Below are 16,138 nucleotides of genomic sequence, written 5' to 3' on the forward strand. Positions count from 1 at the left end.
CCTTTTTTGACGCTATCCATGAAGCAATCCATTTTTCCAACTCTTCGAAGGATTGAAAATGTTGATCTGCCAGGCCGTGTGCCATCGAACGGAATAGGTGGAAGTCAGAAGGGGCGACATCTGGGGAATACGGTGGATGGGGCAAGAATTCCCATTTCAGCGTTTCCAAGTACTTTTTGACCACTTTTCCGACGTGAGGCCGAGCATTGTCGTGTTGGAGAATGCCTTTGCCATGTCGCTCTTGATACTGTGGCCGCTTTTCTTTTAGCGCGCGACTAAGGCGCATCAGTTGCGTTCGGTAGCGATCTCCTGTGATGGTTTCACCCGGTTTTAAGAGCTCGTAGTAAATTGTTATTAATCTTTGAAGGTTTTTTCTCTTCCACCATCATATTTGTCTTCGACATCGAAATCACCATTTTTAATACGTTGAAACCACTCGCGACACGTTTTTTTACTCAGAGCAGCATCACCGTAAGTTTCTGAAAGCATTCGATGCGCTTCAGTTGCATTTTTTTCGAATTGTAACAGAAAAGTAAAACTTCCCGCAAATGGCGAGAATTGGGCACATAAACAGACATTTTCGAGCGTGAATAATACGAAAACAAGAACAACTGTCACTGAAACGGCGATGACAATTCGTTAGGCACTGTACACACTCACTCTAAAGGCATTATCATCTATGTATTTTAACCAGCCTCAGCCGGTATAGCCACCTATCGGAAAACGGCGGAAACAAAGTTGTACACCTGATTATTAATGCATTCATTGTTCATGTTTATTTTGAATCAAAGACCGAGTCTTAAAATTTAAATTGAATAAATATTTTTTTCTAAGTATGACGAAATTAAAAAGTCTGTAAATATGGCAACACGGTAGCCGATACGTAAACAGTTAGTTGGTATTTGTTTCACAGGGCGAAAATAACGAGAAGGGTGATTCGGAAGGAAGAATAAGAAGCCAGTTGTCAGGTCTTGTCTTAGAGTCACCCATGAATCAGAGATCCAAATGTCATTCGATCATTTTTTTTTCAAAGTGTAAATAGTATGCACATACAATTATTTTAAATAAATCAATCTGTTTTACTCTACGCAAGAGTGTTAAAAACCCAATATAGTAGTTTTTATAGGACAAAAAAAATTTTGGAACCTCGAAATAATCGTAGAGAAGACAAAACACGTCTGATTGGCTTGACTGCTAATGATCAGTGTTATATAATGACAGATAAGATTTAAATATCTTATGGTTCGAGTAATGTAAGCAGTAATTTTTGTTTTTTTTTTGTGGTTTGGTTGTCATATTTGACACTTACGATAGGATCAGTAACAAATGAAATCAGTTTTATGCCATTCAGCAGCGTTTCCATTGTCCGCTTTTTAAATTTGTGCTGTTGTTTAAATGCTAACGGCAGTTTTTCTATGGTAACTGTTCTAAAATTGCACCAGCTGTTAGACTAACTGACTGTAAGATCCATCGCCAACAACCTATAGTGAATTCATTACCCTATTGAAACACTGTAAGAAGAGCTTGGACGTAACAAGAGAGAAGAGGTTTGTAAGTTCGGGTCCTGTCTCTAAAGAGAACAATTTCTTTATTCGCAAATCCCATCTGATAATCTAGCGATTTCCAGTCTGTCTTTCGTTGAGTATTGATTAGAAGTTAAGCTTAGCTAATAATTATTTCATAATGAATACTCAGTAGCCCGGTAGATTTTTTGTAAGTCCGGCAGCCCGGCAGCTAGGCCCGTGCAGGTGGCAACCCTATATACACACACAGACATTTTGCTTACTCGACGAACTGAGTCGAATGGTATATGATAGTCGGCCCTCTGGGCCTCGCTTCAAAAGTCGGTTCTAACTCCTTTCTATTTGCGAAAGATAAAATGTACTATTCAAATAAACACGTTTTTCGAACGAACCTGATCTTAAGCATTTACTGCTTAGCGGTTCATGTTGAACTGTGAGGTGGCATTAGTAGTTCAACAGAAACAGTTAATGCACAAATGAGTTGAAAACGTGACGTAAATTTAAAAAAGGAACTAGTTTATATCGATGAATTCGAAAGAAAATTTCTGAAAGCAAACGATGTTCAATCGTGATAAAAGAAAAGATAAAACGACAGAAATGTTCTCGAAGACGAAACGTATAACAAATGACTAAAGTCATTCAAGAACCGATTCCCGGTTTTTCCCCACATTTTCATATCCTTGTTTTTTTTTAAGCGACTGTGTGCCTAACTTTCCAGCATCCCCACTACGAATTATCACCAACTGCAAATCAGTACCGCAAATTGATTTTACTATTTGTTTTGTATTCTATTACTTTCAGCTTTCTAGCCACAAACCGACCGACCGACCGACCAACCAACCAACAAGAAGCAAGTGTCACGGCAAGCCATTAACGTCGGGCTGTAGCGGGGGCAAAGTGAGATCCCCCAGCGAAAAAAAGTGACTAAAAATGCAAATTCTTCCGTGGAGACAGTGAACGGACGGAAATCGCAGTGCAAAAAAAAACATATAAATATATTCAAATCCCTCCGCACGCCGGGGCAAATTATTTCCATACATGACTTCATTTCGTACCGCTTAGGGTTGAGGTGAAGAAAAAAAAGTGCGATCAGGGACACCGAAATCCGCTGACGATGGGAATCGCTCAAGATGCCGCCCGACTAAGCTGGCGGATTTGTATTATCCTAATCTGCTAAGGGTTATGCAGATCCGTTACAAAGAATACGAACCGCGAGAGAGAGAAACGACGAAACAGAATAGCAGCCTTCCGGGCAACAGTTGCCGTTTTTAGAATTAGCGGGCCCCACACTTTGGCACCCACAGCCAGCCAGCCGGAATGTGTCACCGGCATGTGAATAGGGTAAAGTGAAAAAAAAACAAACAGCAATAATAGGAAATAATTAATTCGAACGGATAAATCTAAATTGTCGAACGAACAAGTGAAAACTATTTCGGATCCGGGTGAGCAAAAATTGCTCCGGCATCGGTTCCTGCGGCGGGGGGATAAAACGGAACACGGCCTCTCTCGGTCCGGGTACGAAACGAAACTTGCGGCAGCACGAGGAAACACGGTCGGGAAACATGCAAAATGAATACAACATGTGCATGACCATCCTGCTGCTGATCGTCGGTTCTGTACGAGCGGAGCACCTGTTATTCTCGGGTGAGTAATGCGTCGGTGTCCGGATCGGAGTGTTGTGAAAAATTGTAACCCGATTCGAGTCTCCGAATCGCAAACCACAATATTTGCTTATGAATTCTGTTCGGTAAAGTAGAGATCCGATTTTGTTTTCGAGAATTTATTGTTTGTGTACTCATATACAACGTTCCCAGGTATACTAGGATTTTTGACCTCTATACCGCAATACAGATATGTTGTCCCAGAATTCACCGATAATTCACTTATGATATAGATAGTTACCGATTTTAGATATTTTTTCTGGGATAGGCATTTTAATCTGCATTTTTCAGAAGAAAAATCTGTAAATCTGTATCGGGAGCTCAAAAACCTGTATTGAAAATCTGTATATAGAAGTGATAAGAAATCGAAGCACAACGGAATGAAAGTCTTTAGAACCCAAATTTAAAGAAACCAAAACTTTTCTTAGTCTGAATTTTATGATGTTGTAGTTGAAAATACTCTGGAAGTTGTTTTTGTGTTTGGGCCTCTCGAAATAATGATTTGACGAAAAACTTTTAAAATCTAATCTGAAAGTGTGAACTTAATAAGATTATTTTCACTTTCGTTCATTAGGTATAATGCAATCGGCAATCTTTCTTCTTTACTACCTTACGTTATGGCCGAGGCCGTCATCTTTTCATCTTATCAGAAGCAATTTTTGAAAGCATAAGCAATTACGCTACACTAGTTGTAAATCAAAGTAAGCATAAACAAATCTTTATTAGCAGATAGAACATCTGTGTTTACTGTCTTTAACATACTCTTTTACATTTAGTTTCATCATCTTTTTAACACACAATCAGAATAATGTTTTCACTTTGAAAAAATAATCAATACCATTATTTAATATATTTTAACTTGATCTTTATTCAATTGTTAATCCTCGCTATCAAAAATCTGTACAAATCTGTATTTTTTCCCAATAATCTGTAATCTGCATGTACAGAATCTTGATCACAAATTTATCTGAAAAATCTGTAAAATGCAGATTAATCTGTATGTGTGGCAACCCTGATTAGAAAAGGCTGTCGTACACGCTGCCAAAAAATTACCTAATTTTAAGTACTTTTCCCTCAATAGAGGGGTTGTGTGCAGGAAGTCAATTTTGGGTAAAATGGGTTTTACTTACTTTTGAGTAAAAGCGTCAATAGTACTGATAAGGTAGAAACTACGCAAGCGATATAGAAATCAGCTTGGGTAATTTGATTTCAGTTTTCGTTCGATGGTTTGAAAAATAAAATTAAACGCAAAAAATGATGTCAACTATGATTACGTTATTTATTCAATATTTATCATTTTACATATTTCAACAATGTAATGAAAATTAAATCTGTTCGCACATTTATGGGAATTCATGTTCATTGTATTTTGCAATTAGAGCTGCAACAGTATTAGATCTACAGACTATTGTTGTTTTAAAAAAGAAGCTAACAAAATCGAATAATTTTCTTAATAATACAGGTATTGTCAATCCGAAAACTTCAAAAAATTTGAAAAATGTGTCTATAGTCTCTATATATCGATGACCGCAAGGCAAAATATTTTTATCAAATACAATAAACATAGGTCCTTCCTTAAATACCGGTGCCACACATACAATGTGCGGCATGCATGCTAATTCACTATATTGTTTGACGACCTCGTAGTCTGTTTTGCCAGGAACTATCTAAGAGAAGAAAAAAAATGCATCACAATATGCTTGTTAAAAATTGGAAATAGAATCAGAAATCATTACCTGTATTCATTTAATCAAAGGTGTAGCCAAAATCTCTTCGACTGATAATTTATCATCATCTGCTGTATGTTTAATTCCACGGTTAGGTAATTTTTTCAGTATCCGCAATGTTCCTCTCACATACTCTGAAACGGTAAAAATATATTTCATATATTTGAAGCTAGGAGCATAAAAATATTTAAACAAAATCTCACTGTTTTCCACATCTCTCCATTTACAATCGAGCATCAATCCAAAGCTGTTGAAGCCTTTCAAAAGCTTGTTGTACCTATAAACAAAAAGCACGTATATTTAGAGATTCGACCGTGAGAGTAATGCTCCAAATCTGACCGATAGTTTCTGCCATGCAACACACAAAATTATTTTCACCCAACAGCAACTTATTGAAGTAAACTAAACTGTTGAGTGAAAACTACTCAATCGATACAGTACTTTTCACCCAACAATAAAAAACATGCTTGATTACTTAATGTTAGGTAAATTTAAGTCAACCGTTGGGTTTTTTTTTTGGCAGCGTGTAGGAACTTTTTTTTGCTCACTTACCCGCATAGCGTTTTGGCTACCTGGGCAGCCATGGCCACCAGATGGTTACCAAAATTGATTCAGTGACGGTTGTCAAATCCAATTTGACAAAACAAAGTCGCCTGTATCTAAGTTAGCCGAGCGTTTTCATCCTCTCACCTTCGCTGAAAATGTCAAAGATTTCATTGTGGAAAAATCCTGGTGGATACGGTTGTATCGTTTGAGTTGTATATCTGGCAGCGGTGAGGCAGTCGGTCACCAGAATGTCTGCCAGCCATATTTTTCCAGCTGGCAGCGTTTAGTCAGCCATCTAGCAGCCATGCGTATGCGGGTAACTGAGCTTCAGTGACATTTTCCTGGCAGAGTTACCATATTTACAGATTTTTATTTGAAAACACAGATTTATTTTGCCTATTTTGACACACAGATTCTGTGTCACAGAACACATAGATTTCTCCAGATTTTTATGAATATTTCATAAGAATGGTATATTATCAAATTTCATGAGTTCATTCTGTGCCACCTATACTTCACATAAGTATTACAAGAAATATTATATGGATAAAATCACATACGTTTTCACGTAGCATTGAAGTGAGGATTTGTCTGAGTGTATTATATGAGCGATCTATAATAGAACTAAAACTGAAACAAACGTATCCGCAGACGTTCTAGTTTTATTTATTCGAACAGTTCTACTGTCAAATTTAAAACTGGTTTACGAAGCCGTTCTATTTTTGCTATATTTGAAAAACGGGTAAAACGCTGTTGGGGCTGGCAGTTTATTTTATTATAATTTCCGGATTTAAATTTTAAAACTGACATAGGGTAACAAATACCTTGGCCTATGTTGCACCAAATTGAAGCTAATCACATTAAATTACCTATTGCGAAAGAGTTTTTCAAAGATATAACAAGATTTGGTGGGTATTTTTACAAAATAGGCCAGAATACAATCAATCCTAAAGTGGGCAAAAATACCAAAATACCACAGTGATTTGAAACGACAAACTCAATTCACGAACTGCTAAACCGTTGATCCGATACACAAAATTCACAAAAATATGCTTCATAATTTGATTACGATAAAAACTTACAAAGCCTACTACGATAAAAGTTGACTTCAAATATTTTTTCCTCTTAAAAGATAGCAAAATGGTGTCTGCTACAAAGTTTTAGAACTTCTTACGAGAATAAAACTTTACCTAAGTGACTGTAGGTCTAACACAACAAATTTCGGATGTATAAAGCATTTTCGGTTAAAACCCCCAACAAATTCGTGTTTTTTATGCTTACTATGTTCGAGAACAATTATTAGGAATATAAAATTACATTTTTTAAAGACTGCGCACGATTTTGACTTTTCCTTACAAAGTTATTTAACATCTTAACTTTTATCAGACTCTGTCAGCTTGAAGCGAAATCAATCTTCAGTTCACCAACGCCATCGCACGGCATCACATTCAATATATCATGATAATTGTATGGGTGCGCAGTGCTGCTATTTTGGCGCGCACGAATTTGACATTTCTTCCCCCTTCTTCTATGTACTAGATTCGATGCGATCTCGTCTGAGGGCGCCATGCTCGCAAAAAAGGATGTTGCCATAGATTTGTTTGGGAAATGTGAGAGCTGGCTATCTTGTTAATATGGTGTCTTTGCTTTTATACATAATAATTTCAACTACTCATAGGATGTAGGGTGGCAGACCAAAATGCAAGTACACATACTTTTTGGAGAGCCTCAATCCAGTAGTGAAAAGTTACGAAATGCGTAATGTGGCACTTTTAAAATGTATGAATAACGAAACATCGAGTATTTTTAGTCTGGCAACTGCATCTACACGCTCATTGAAAGCAACTCAAAATTTATAAAACTAGCATCTTGCAATCATTGGTGATTTCAATAGAAATTTCTGTTTTCGATTATGACAATTCTGTATAAAATGTTCAAAACGACGTGTGTAACAATGAGAGATTCTCTTTGTTTACTTTCTCTTTTGGTTATTACGGCACTCTTAGCAATCCTTCTCTCCAATTATTTACCGATAATAATAACTAAAGCTATCATCTTTTAATCTGCTCTGGAGAAATTACCGGAAAAAGCAGGAATATTTCGCAATAATCGAAAGAGAAAGTAAACAAAGAGAAACTCTCAATGTTACATACGTCGTTTTGAACATTTCATACAGAATTGAGAAATCCGACATAGGTGTTCATAGTCATTCAATTTTCACTCCAAACAAGTAATTATATCTACTATGGGATTCAACGTTTTGTAATCACTTTTGTGCTTTTCCTTTAAGAAGAAAGGTGGGTGGGAAATGTTAGAGACATAACTGGAAGGTGTCAATACTAATAAAACAGACATGCCTATCCACCACTAGTTGGTTGTGTGAATTTTGCAAACTTTCAATGCTTCGCTCGCAGAATTCTAACGATATAGCACACACGAGAGCAGAAAATTACAGGGTGGTGTAGAGGACAAGACCGATGACATTAAAAATTCAATGTTTAAATTAATTTATAATAGAAATATCCACAACAAATCGTTTGTGGTCATCTATGATTTCTAAATATACGTTTGGAATCAATAAGACTTCAGTTTCAATAACTTACTTATCAAATCCGTCTCAAAAAAAAAAATATAAAGCAATTTGAAAGAATATTCACAGACCGAAAACCGCCATTTTGGATTATAGGAATTCTAAAACTATAAATTATTGATATCTGCTCGTTGAGCGTGAATCAAAGGTATCTATGATTCCTTCAAAAATTCACTTCATTCATAATCAAGGGTTTTTACACATAATTCACTCATAATCAAGGGTTTTTACACATAATTAAAATTGTTCACTCATAACCAAGGGTTTTTACACATAATTAAAATTAAATGAAACAATTTTTATTTAGACCCGGTTTGCCGAGTGTAATGGAACAAATCAATAATATATTTCACCACAGTTTTCCTCAACCACGAATCTTATCTACTCCAATTACTCTGTTTTATTAGCATATTAGTGTGGTAAGCCCACTGTGCTCAATCACTGGAAGTGTTTCTTATTTCTATGTAACGGTTTTGCACGATACGTTTTGTGATTCTGATTCGTTGGAATTTTGCGCGTATTAAATTGACACTTAATTTCACCTTAAGGCTCGTTCAATACCAAACATCTTAGGAAACTTTAATTTAGAATAATTTGTGGTTATCTCATACTAGTGAGATTTTTGTTCTAAATTTCTGATCATATTTCCGATGGTGTGGGGAAAGAATTACGTTGATGTGTTAAATACAACAAGAAATATTCACGATTAAGTTCTGCCCATTCTTGTGCAGAATGAGTTTTGAAAAGGCAGTCCTTAGTAAAGTAAGACGTATTCACGTCAAAATCATTCAAATTGGGAATTTCATGTATTGAAATATAATTGTAAACGTGACATTTTATTGTGAGTGCAAAGAACCCAAAATATAGAAATATGAAACCTCCATTTTTTATGAAATTGAGTGGTGTGTCGCTCGTTTTTTCTTGTATCAGTTGATTTCTGTCGTTTGTTAATTGATATTTAGTAATAAAAAGAAGGATGTTTTCTTTGTAGGAAAATAAACCTGTCCCAAGTTTGGCCGAACAAACAAAACAATGCCATCATTTTGCGAAACGACATCCATTTGGGTTTGACAATCGACAAACGAGACCTAAGGGGCAACAACCGAACGATGAGACAAATATTACTCCAAAACGGAACGATTCCGACGAAAAAAAGGCGGGTGGGTAATGTCAGAGACATAACTGGATGTCGTGAATACGAAAACAACTGACATGTTCCTTAACACTTCCGAATATCAATTAGTTGATCAATTGTATGAATTATGCAAGCATTCCCCTTTGCACATTTTCCGCAAAAACAAAGAAGGCTTCACTTTTTATTGAGCGGCTTGTTTCTACCTGATTTCGTTTGTAGCTTTTTCACTAATGGGCGGTCCTAACGGCTATAAAAATATCCGCATTCAGAATTTTAATGTTGATTATTTCATTTCGGATTTGCATAATTTATTGAAAGAAACTATCAATATGCTGAAGGGACTCGTTTCTAGCATTCAGAAAGGTCAAATTGCGTAATTCTCTACGACATTAAACTCTGGAACATTTTTCGCAAAAACAAAGAAGGCTTCACTTGATCTCGTTTACTGTGAGTTTCACACAGCGAAATGTGCACAAATCTAACCAAACTGTTCTAGATTTGCAGTAAACTGAGGATATTTCCCTACGATTTGCGAACAACAAATCCTAATAGTTCTTTAGAAACGGTGCAATGCTCTCCCAATGCTTTTTCACCAATGCTAATGACTGGCAGCTGTGACGTAATCGCTCTTGTCGAAAGCGAAACTAATTGTGCAGACGACACAAAACACATCTGCTCGCAGTGGCGATAGAATCCAAACTGATTGAATTTTTGTTAAGAGATTTCCTTTTATGTGATTTCGTTTGTAGCTTTTTCACTAATGGGCGGTCCTAACGGCTATAAAAATAGCCGCATATAGAATTTTAATGTCGATTATTTCATTTCGGATTTGCATAATTTATTGAAAGAAACTATCAATATGTTGTAGGGATTCGTTTCTAGCATTCACAAGGACCAAATTGAGGAACTCACTGCGATATTCACCACTTCTCGGAATATTTTTCCCGGACGATTTGTTGTACAGCAGCAGATATTTCGTTCTCTTCCTTAGAACGCGTTCTGATTGGCTGGTGTTGACATGGATCAAATGAGACAAGTTTTTCAATAGTGTACTATTGAAATACTTCAATGCTTTTGCTATACACGTTTAAATTGAAAAATTTCGATTCTATTGGTAGTTAGATTATATAAATCCTTTCACAGATCACTGAGCTATGAGCTTTAAAAATACGAGAAAGGCAAACGCGCCATATGAATTATCCTCTTCGATACTCGTTTATACCAAACATTTCAGAAAAGTTTAATTTTGAATTATTTGAGACTATGTCACAAAACTGAAAATTTTATCAAAAAATTGTGATCATATTTCCGATGGCATGTCGCAAGAATTATGTTGATTCATTAGATACAACAATAGATATTCACGATCAAAAACTTATCACTCTCTCAGAGGGTAAATTTTGAAAAGGCACCCCATAGTAAAGTAAGTCGTATTCACGACAAAAAAATACTAACTGACTGTGAACTTCGGTCGTTCCGAGATCTCCCCCTACGCTCCGTCCTTCAGGACCGGAGTAAGCTTCTGAAGTAAAATAACGTAATGCAGTAAATAACGATTATGAGATGTCCCCGCTTGCTCAGTCGGAGCTGAGTTTTTTTTTTCGCAGTGGGGTCATCACCGCTGGATGCAATTAAAAAAGTATAAGCAAACAAAAATGGCAGTGATTAGTGGTGGACAATACGGTCAACGTGGGAGTGACCAGAGGGTGAAAAAATGTTGCATAAGCATGGAGTTGTTCGGGGTATTTTTGTTTGGTCTTGTTGAAGGTCTCCAAAATATGAGCAGTGGATAAATGGTAAAAACTAAACCGTATACAAACGTGGAACCGGATTACCTGGGTCGCAAAGACAACTCCCTAATTGTTCTTTTTCTTTCGTCGCTAGGATCAACATGTTTTATGTTAGTCGTAATTATTGTTTCTTTGGTTTATTTTCAGAACAAGGATGCCAGTCCAAAAGTTTGAATGTCTGCATCCTTGAAACATTTTAATGTGGCTCTGAGCTGAGATGTGCAAGATGTGCAATTCGCTGCCAGTGAACTGAATCATTTAAAGTGAGTTGACAGCTCACAGCTCTCATTAAAAACCGAAACTCATTCATTATGTAGAAGGGAACACGAGCTACGAGCTGAACGAATTTTCGGCTCTTGAAAGGCGAGTTCTGTTTCGCACACCTCTAGTTGCTGAGCTGTGAATTTTAGGACAGTTTACTGCCACTGTTTTCTTTCGCACAGAGTCAAAGTCGCAGTAGTCTGGTATTTTTAAAGTTTGAAAAGCGGAAAAATGTTTCAACTCCGAGACCCAATCGATTTACCTTGAATAATTTATTTCATTTTTATCTTACATGTGATTACCTTAGTGTAACAATTCATCAATACGAACCGAAACACCTGGAGGCTGCGTGAAAGGCATCGATTTACCCGTCACGCTATACCATCTACTAATTTTCATACTAAAAATTAGACGTGCAGCGTTTTTTAAATTTCGTATTTAATCTTTCGACTATCGTGTCTCAGCTTTCGTGTTCAGATTTTTATCATACCACTTTTTGCTTTAGTTTACCGTCCCTCGTCCTTATCCTTGAGTCCTTTAAAAAGAAGTTGCCGAAGCCTTGTCTTCTTTGTCTTCTTTGTCTTTTTTTGTCTTCTTTGTCTTCTTTGTCTTCTTTGTCTTCTTTGTCTTCTTTGTCTTCTTTGTCTTCTTTGTCTTCTTTGTCTTCTTTGTCTTCTTTGTCTTCTTTGTCTTCTTTGTCTTCTTTGTCTTCTTTGTCTTCTTTGTCTTCTTTGTCTTCTTTGTCTTCTTTGTCTTCTTTGTCTTCTTTGTCTTCTTTGTCTTCTTTGTCTTCTTTGTCTTCTTTGTCTTCTTTGTCTTCTTTGTCTTCTTTGTCTTCTTTGTCTTCTTTGTCTTCTTTGTCTTCTTTGTCTTCTTTGTCTTCTTTGTCTTCTTTGTCTTCTTTGTCTTCTTTGTCTTCTTTGTCTTCTTTGTCTTCTTTGTCTTCTTTGTCTTCTTTGTCTTCTTTGTCTTCTTTGTCTTCTTTGTCTTCTTTGTCTTCTTTGTCTTCTTTGTCTTCTTTGTCTTCTTTGTCTTCTTTGTCTTCTTTGTCTTCTTTGTCTTCTTTGTCTTCTTTGTCTTCTTCGTCTTCTTTGTCTTCTTTGTCTTCTTTGTCTTCTTTGTCTTCTTTGTCTTCTTTGTCTTCTTTGTCTTCTTTGTCTTCTTTGTCTTCTTTGTCTTCTTTGTCTTCTTTGTCTTCTTTGTCTTCTTTGTCTTCTTTGTCTTCTTTGTCTTCTTTGTCTTCTTTGTCTTCTTTGTCTTCTGCATCGTCGTCTTGTCTTTTTTTTGTCTTCATTGGTTTGTCTTTGTTTTTTATCTTTCATGGCTTTTTGTCTTCGTGGTAAACATCTTTGTCTATTTTGTTTCTTTTTTGTTCGTCTTTGGCTTCTTTCTTTTTGGCTTTTTTTTGGGTATTTGGCTTTGTGTTTTTGTCTTTTTTGTGTCGTCTTTGTGTTTCTGTTGTTGAGTCTTTGTGTCTTTGTCATCATGTCACTGTTTTTGTGTCATGTGCCTTCGATTTTGTGTCTCGTTTTTTAGTGTCTTTGTGTTCGATTTTTATGTCATCTTCCTTGACACTCTTTTTATCTTTGTCTTTGGTTTGAAACTCTGAAGTCTTTTTTACGCGTTTCATGCGGTTTTTCTTCGCGGATTTTCGAAGCTACGCGGTTTTCTTGGGTTGTCTTTCTTTAGTTTCAAATCGATTTGAAAAAAAAATGTTTAAGGTAAACCAGATGTGAGTTTTTATGCGTTTCTAAGATATTTAGCATAAAAAATTATTGATTTTATCGTTTTTATCGTTATTATCGTTGAATTAATTTAGATCGTTGTAGCGTTATTATTTATTCTTTTTTGAGTTCTATTTATGATTGTTATTGTTCTTATTGCTGTTATCGTTGTAATTGTTGCTAACGTTATTATCGGTAATTTTATTATCTTTGTTATTGTAGCTATTGCCACAATCGTTGTTATCTTGTTTTTATTGCTATCTTTATTAACGATTTTATCGTTATTATTGTTGTTATTTTTGTTATTGTTGTTATTGTTGTTATTGTTGTTATTGTTGTTATTGTTGTTATTGTTGTTATTGTTGTTATTGTTGTTATTGTTGTTATTGTTGTTATTGTTGTTATTGTTGTGTTTGTTGTTATTGTTGTTATTGTTGTTATTGTTGTTATTGTTGTTATTGTTGTTATTGTTGTTATTGTTGTTATTGTTGTTATTGTTGTTATTGTTGTTATTGTTGTTATTGTTGTTATTGTTGTTATCGTTGTTATTGTTGTTATTGTTGTTATTGTTGTTATTGTTGTTATTGTTGTTATTGTTGTTATTGTTGTTATTGTTGTTATTGTTGTTATTGTTGTTATTGTTGTTATTGTTGTTATTGTTGTTATTGTTGTTATTGTTGTTATTGTTGTTATTGTTGTTATTGTTGTTATTGTTGTTATTGTTGTTATTGTTGTTATTGTTGTTATTGTTGTTATTGTTGTTATTGTTGTTATTGTTGTTATTGTTGTTATTGTTGTTATTGTTGTTATTGTTGTTATTGTTGTTATTGTTGTTATTGTTGTTATTGTTGTTATTGTTGTTATTGTTGTTATTGTTGTTATTGTTGTTATTGTTGTTATTGTTGTTATTGTTGTTATTGTTGTTATTGTTGTTATTGTTGTTATTGGTGTTATTGTTGTTATTGTTGTTATTGTTGTTATTGTTGTTATTGTTGTTATTATTGTTATTGTTGTTATTGTTGTTATTGTTGTTATTGTTGTTATTGTTGTTATTGTTGTTATTGTTGTTATTGTTGTTATTGTTGTTATTGTTGTTATTGTTGTTATTGTTGTTATTGTTGTTATTGTTGTTATTGTTGTTATTGTTGTTATTGTTGTTATTGTTGTTATTGTTGTTATTGTTGTTATTGTTGTTATTGTTGTTATTGTTGTTATTGTTGTTATTGTTGTTATTGTTGTTATTGTTGTTATCGTTGTTATTGTTGTTATTGTTGTTATTGTTGTTATTGTTGTTATTGTTGTTATTGTTGTTATTGTTGTTATTGTTGTTATTGTTGTTATTGTTGTTATTTTTGTTATTGTTGTTATTGTTGTTATTGTTGTTATTGTTGTTATTTTTGTTATTGTTGTTATTGTTGTTATTGTTGTTATTGTTGTTATTGTTGTTATTGTTGTTATTGTTGTTATTGTTGTTATTGTTGTTATTGTTGTTATTGTTGTTATTGTTGTTATTGTTGTTATTGTTGTTATTGTTGTTATTGTTGTTATTGTTGTTATTTTTGTTATTGTTGTTGGTGTTGTTATTTTTGTTATTGTTGTTATTGTTGTTATTGTTGTTATTGTTGTTATTGTTGTTATTGTTGTTATTGTTGTTATTGTTGTTATTGTTGTTATTGTTGTTATTGTTGTTATTGTTGTTATTGTTGTTATTGTTGTTATTGTTGTTATTGTTGTTATTGTTGTTATTGTTGTTATTGTTGTTATTGTTGTTATTGTTGTTATTGTTGTTATTGTTGTTATTGTTGTTATTGTTGTTATTGTTGTTATTGTTGTTATTGTTGTTATTGTTGTTATTGTTGTTATTGTTGTTATTGTTGTTATTGTTGTTATTGTTGTTATGGTTGTTATTGTTGTTATTGTTGTTATTGTTGTTATTGTTGTTATTGTTGTTATCGTTGTTATCGTATTTTGTTTATGAAACATTTTGCATTCCTCAGTACAAGTTAAACACACTTCAATGAAACTATCAACTTTGTTGAAGTGAACAATGCCACATTAAAGACTGTCCCAGAAAGTATGGACGCAACCAAAAACCGCTGCCATTTCGCAATAGTTCAGAATCTGTCAATTTTTATGGCTGCGTACTGTTCTTTACACTCTTCTCTAACCACGTGTGCAGTTGTTTATTTCGTTTTCGTTGCAGTTGTTTATTCGTTTGTTTCGAAAAGCGTGGACTTTCAGCAGAACAACGTCGAAAATTTGTGTCCAAATGGTGCACAGAACGCGGACAGAAACAACCAAAACGTTGTCCGAAACAAGAACCATCGATCAGGCCGAGGGTTCGAAAGCTGTACAATACGATTCTTGCTGGAAATTTGAACTGCATAATCATGGACGACGAAACCTACGTGAAACTCGATTACAAATCCTTGCCGGGATCACAATATTATACGGTACGAGAAGGGCAAGTGTCCGAGACATCGATTGAAGTCGAAAAATTTCGTAGGAAAGCTATGGTCTGGCAAGCAATTTGTAGCTGCGGTATGATTTCGAAACCCTTCATCACCACTGCTTCAATGAACAGCGAAATATACATCAAGGAATGTTTACAAAAACGACTTCTACCCATGATTCGAAGCCACAAGGATCCTGTTTTCTTCTGGCCAGATCTTGCTTCTTGCCACTACTCGAAATCAACGGTAGAATGGTATACTACCAAAAATGTCACTTTCGTCCCAAAAGACATGAATCCACCAAATTGCCCACAACTTCTACCAATTGAGGAATTTTGGGCATTAACGAAGGCACATCTTAGGAAACATGTCTCGGCAGCCGAAACCATTCAACAGTTCGAATAAGATTGGAAAAAAGTGTCAAAACTTGTCGCCAAGAAGTCTGTACGGAATTTAATCATCGTTCGGAAGGAGGTGCGCCAGCTAGTCTACAATGGCTAAGTGGCAAATGTTGAGAATAATATTCTGTTGTTGTAGTCTAATATTATCAGTATATCGAATAAAATTTGAATATCTAACACTTGTGAATTATTTCCAGCGAAATCAAAGTACGTCCATACATTCTGGAACAGTCTTTAGAATATTAATTTAGATCGAATACAATACAAATCAAATCACATCCTGATCCAACTCATCAAGTCAACTACCCGGCAGCCAGCGTAACGAAT

The 16,138-nt window shown here is 34.9% G+C and overlaps 1 protein-coding gene across 1 annotated transcript in view; it reads left to right on the plus strand.

Annotated features, from left to right (window-relative positions):
• Positions 1–3,079: 3,079 nt before the first annotated feature.
• LOC131434596 (uncharacterized) overlaps positions 3,080–16,138 on the plus strand; it is a 50,764-nt gene continuing 37,705 nt past the window's right edge. Inside the window, exon 1 of the mRNA XM_058601461.1 lies at positions 3,080–3,167. Coding sequence (XP_058457444.1) covers positions 3,086–3,167 — 82 coding nt within the window. The 5' untranslated portion in view covers positions 3,080–3,085. The remainder of the gene's footprint in view (positions 3,168–16,138) is intronic.

The sequence above is a fragment of the Malaya genurostris genome, chromosome 1 (assembly GCF_030247185.1).
Source record: "Malaya genurostris strain Urasoe2022 chromosome 1, Malgen_1.1, whole genome shotgun sequence".
NCBI lineage: Eukaryota > Metazoa > Arthropoda > Insecta > Diptera > Culicidae > Malaya > Malaya genurostris.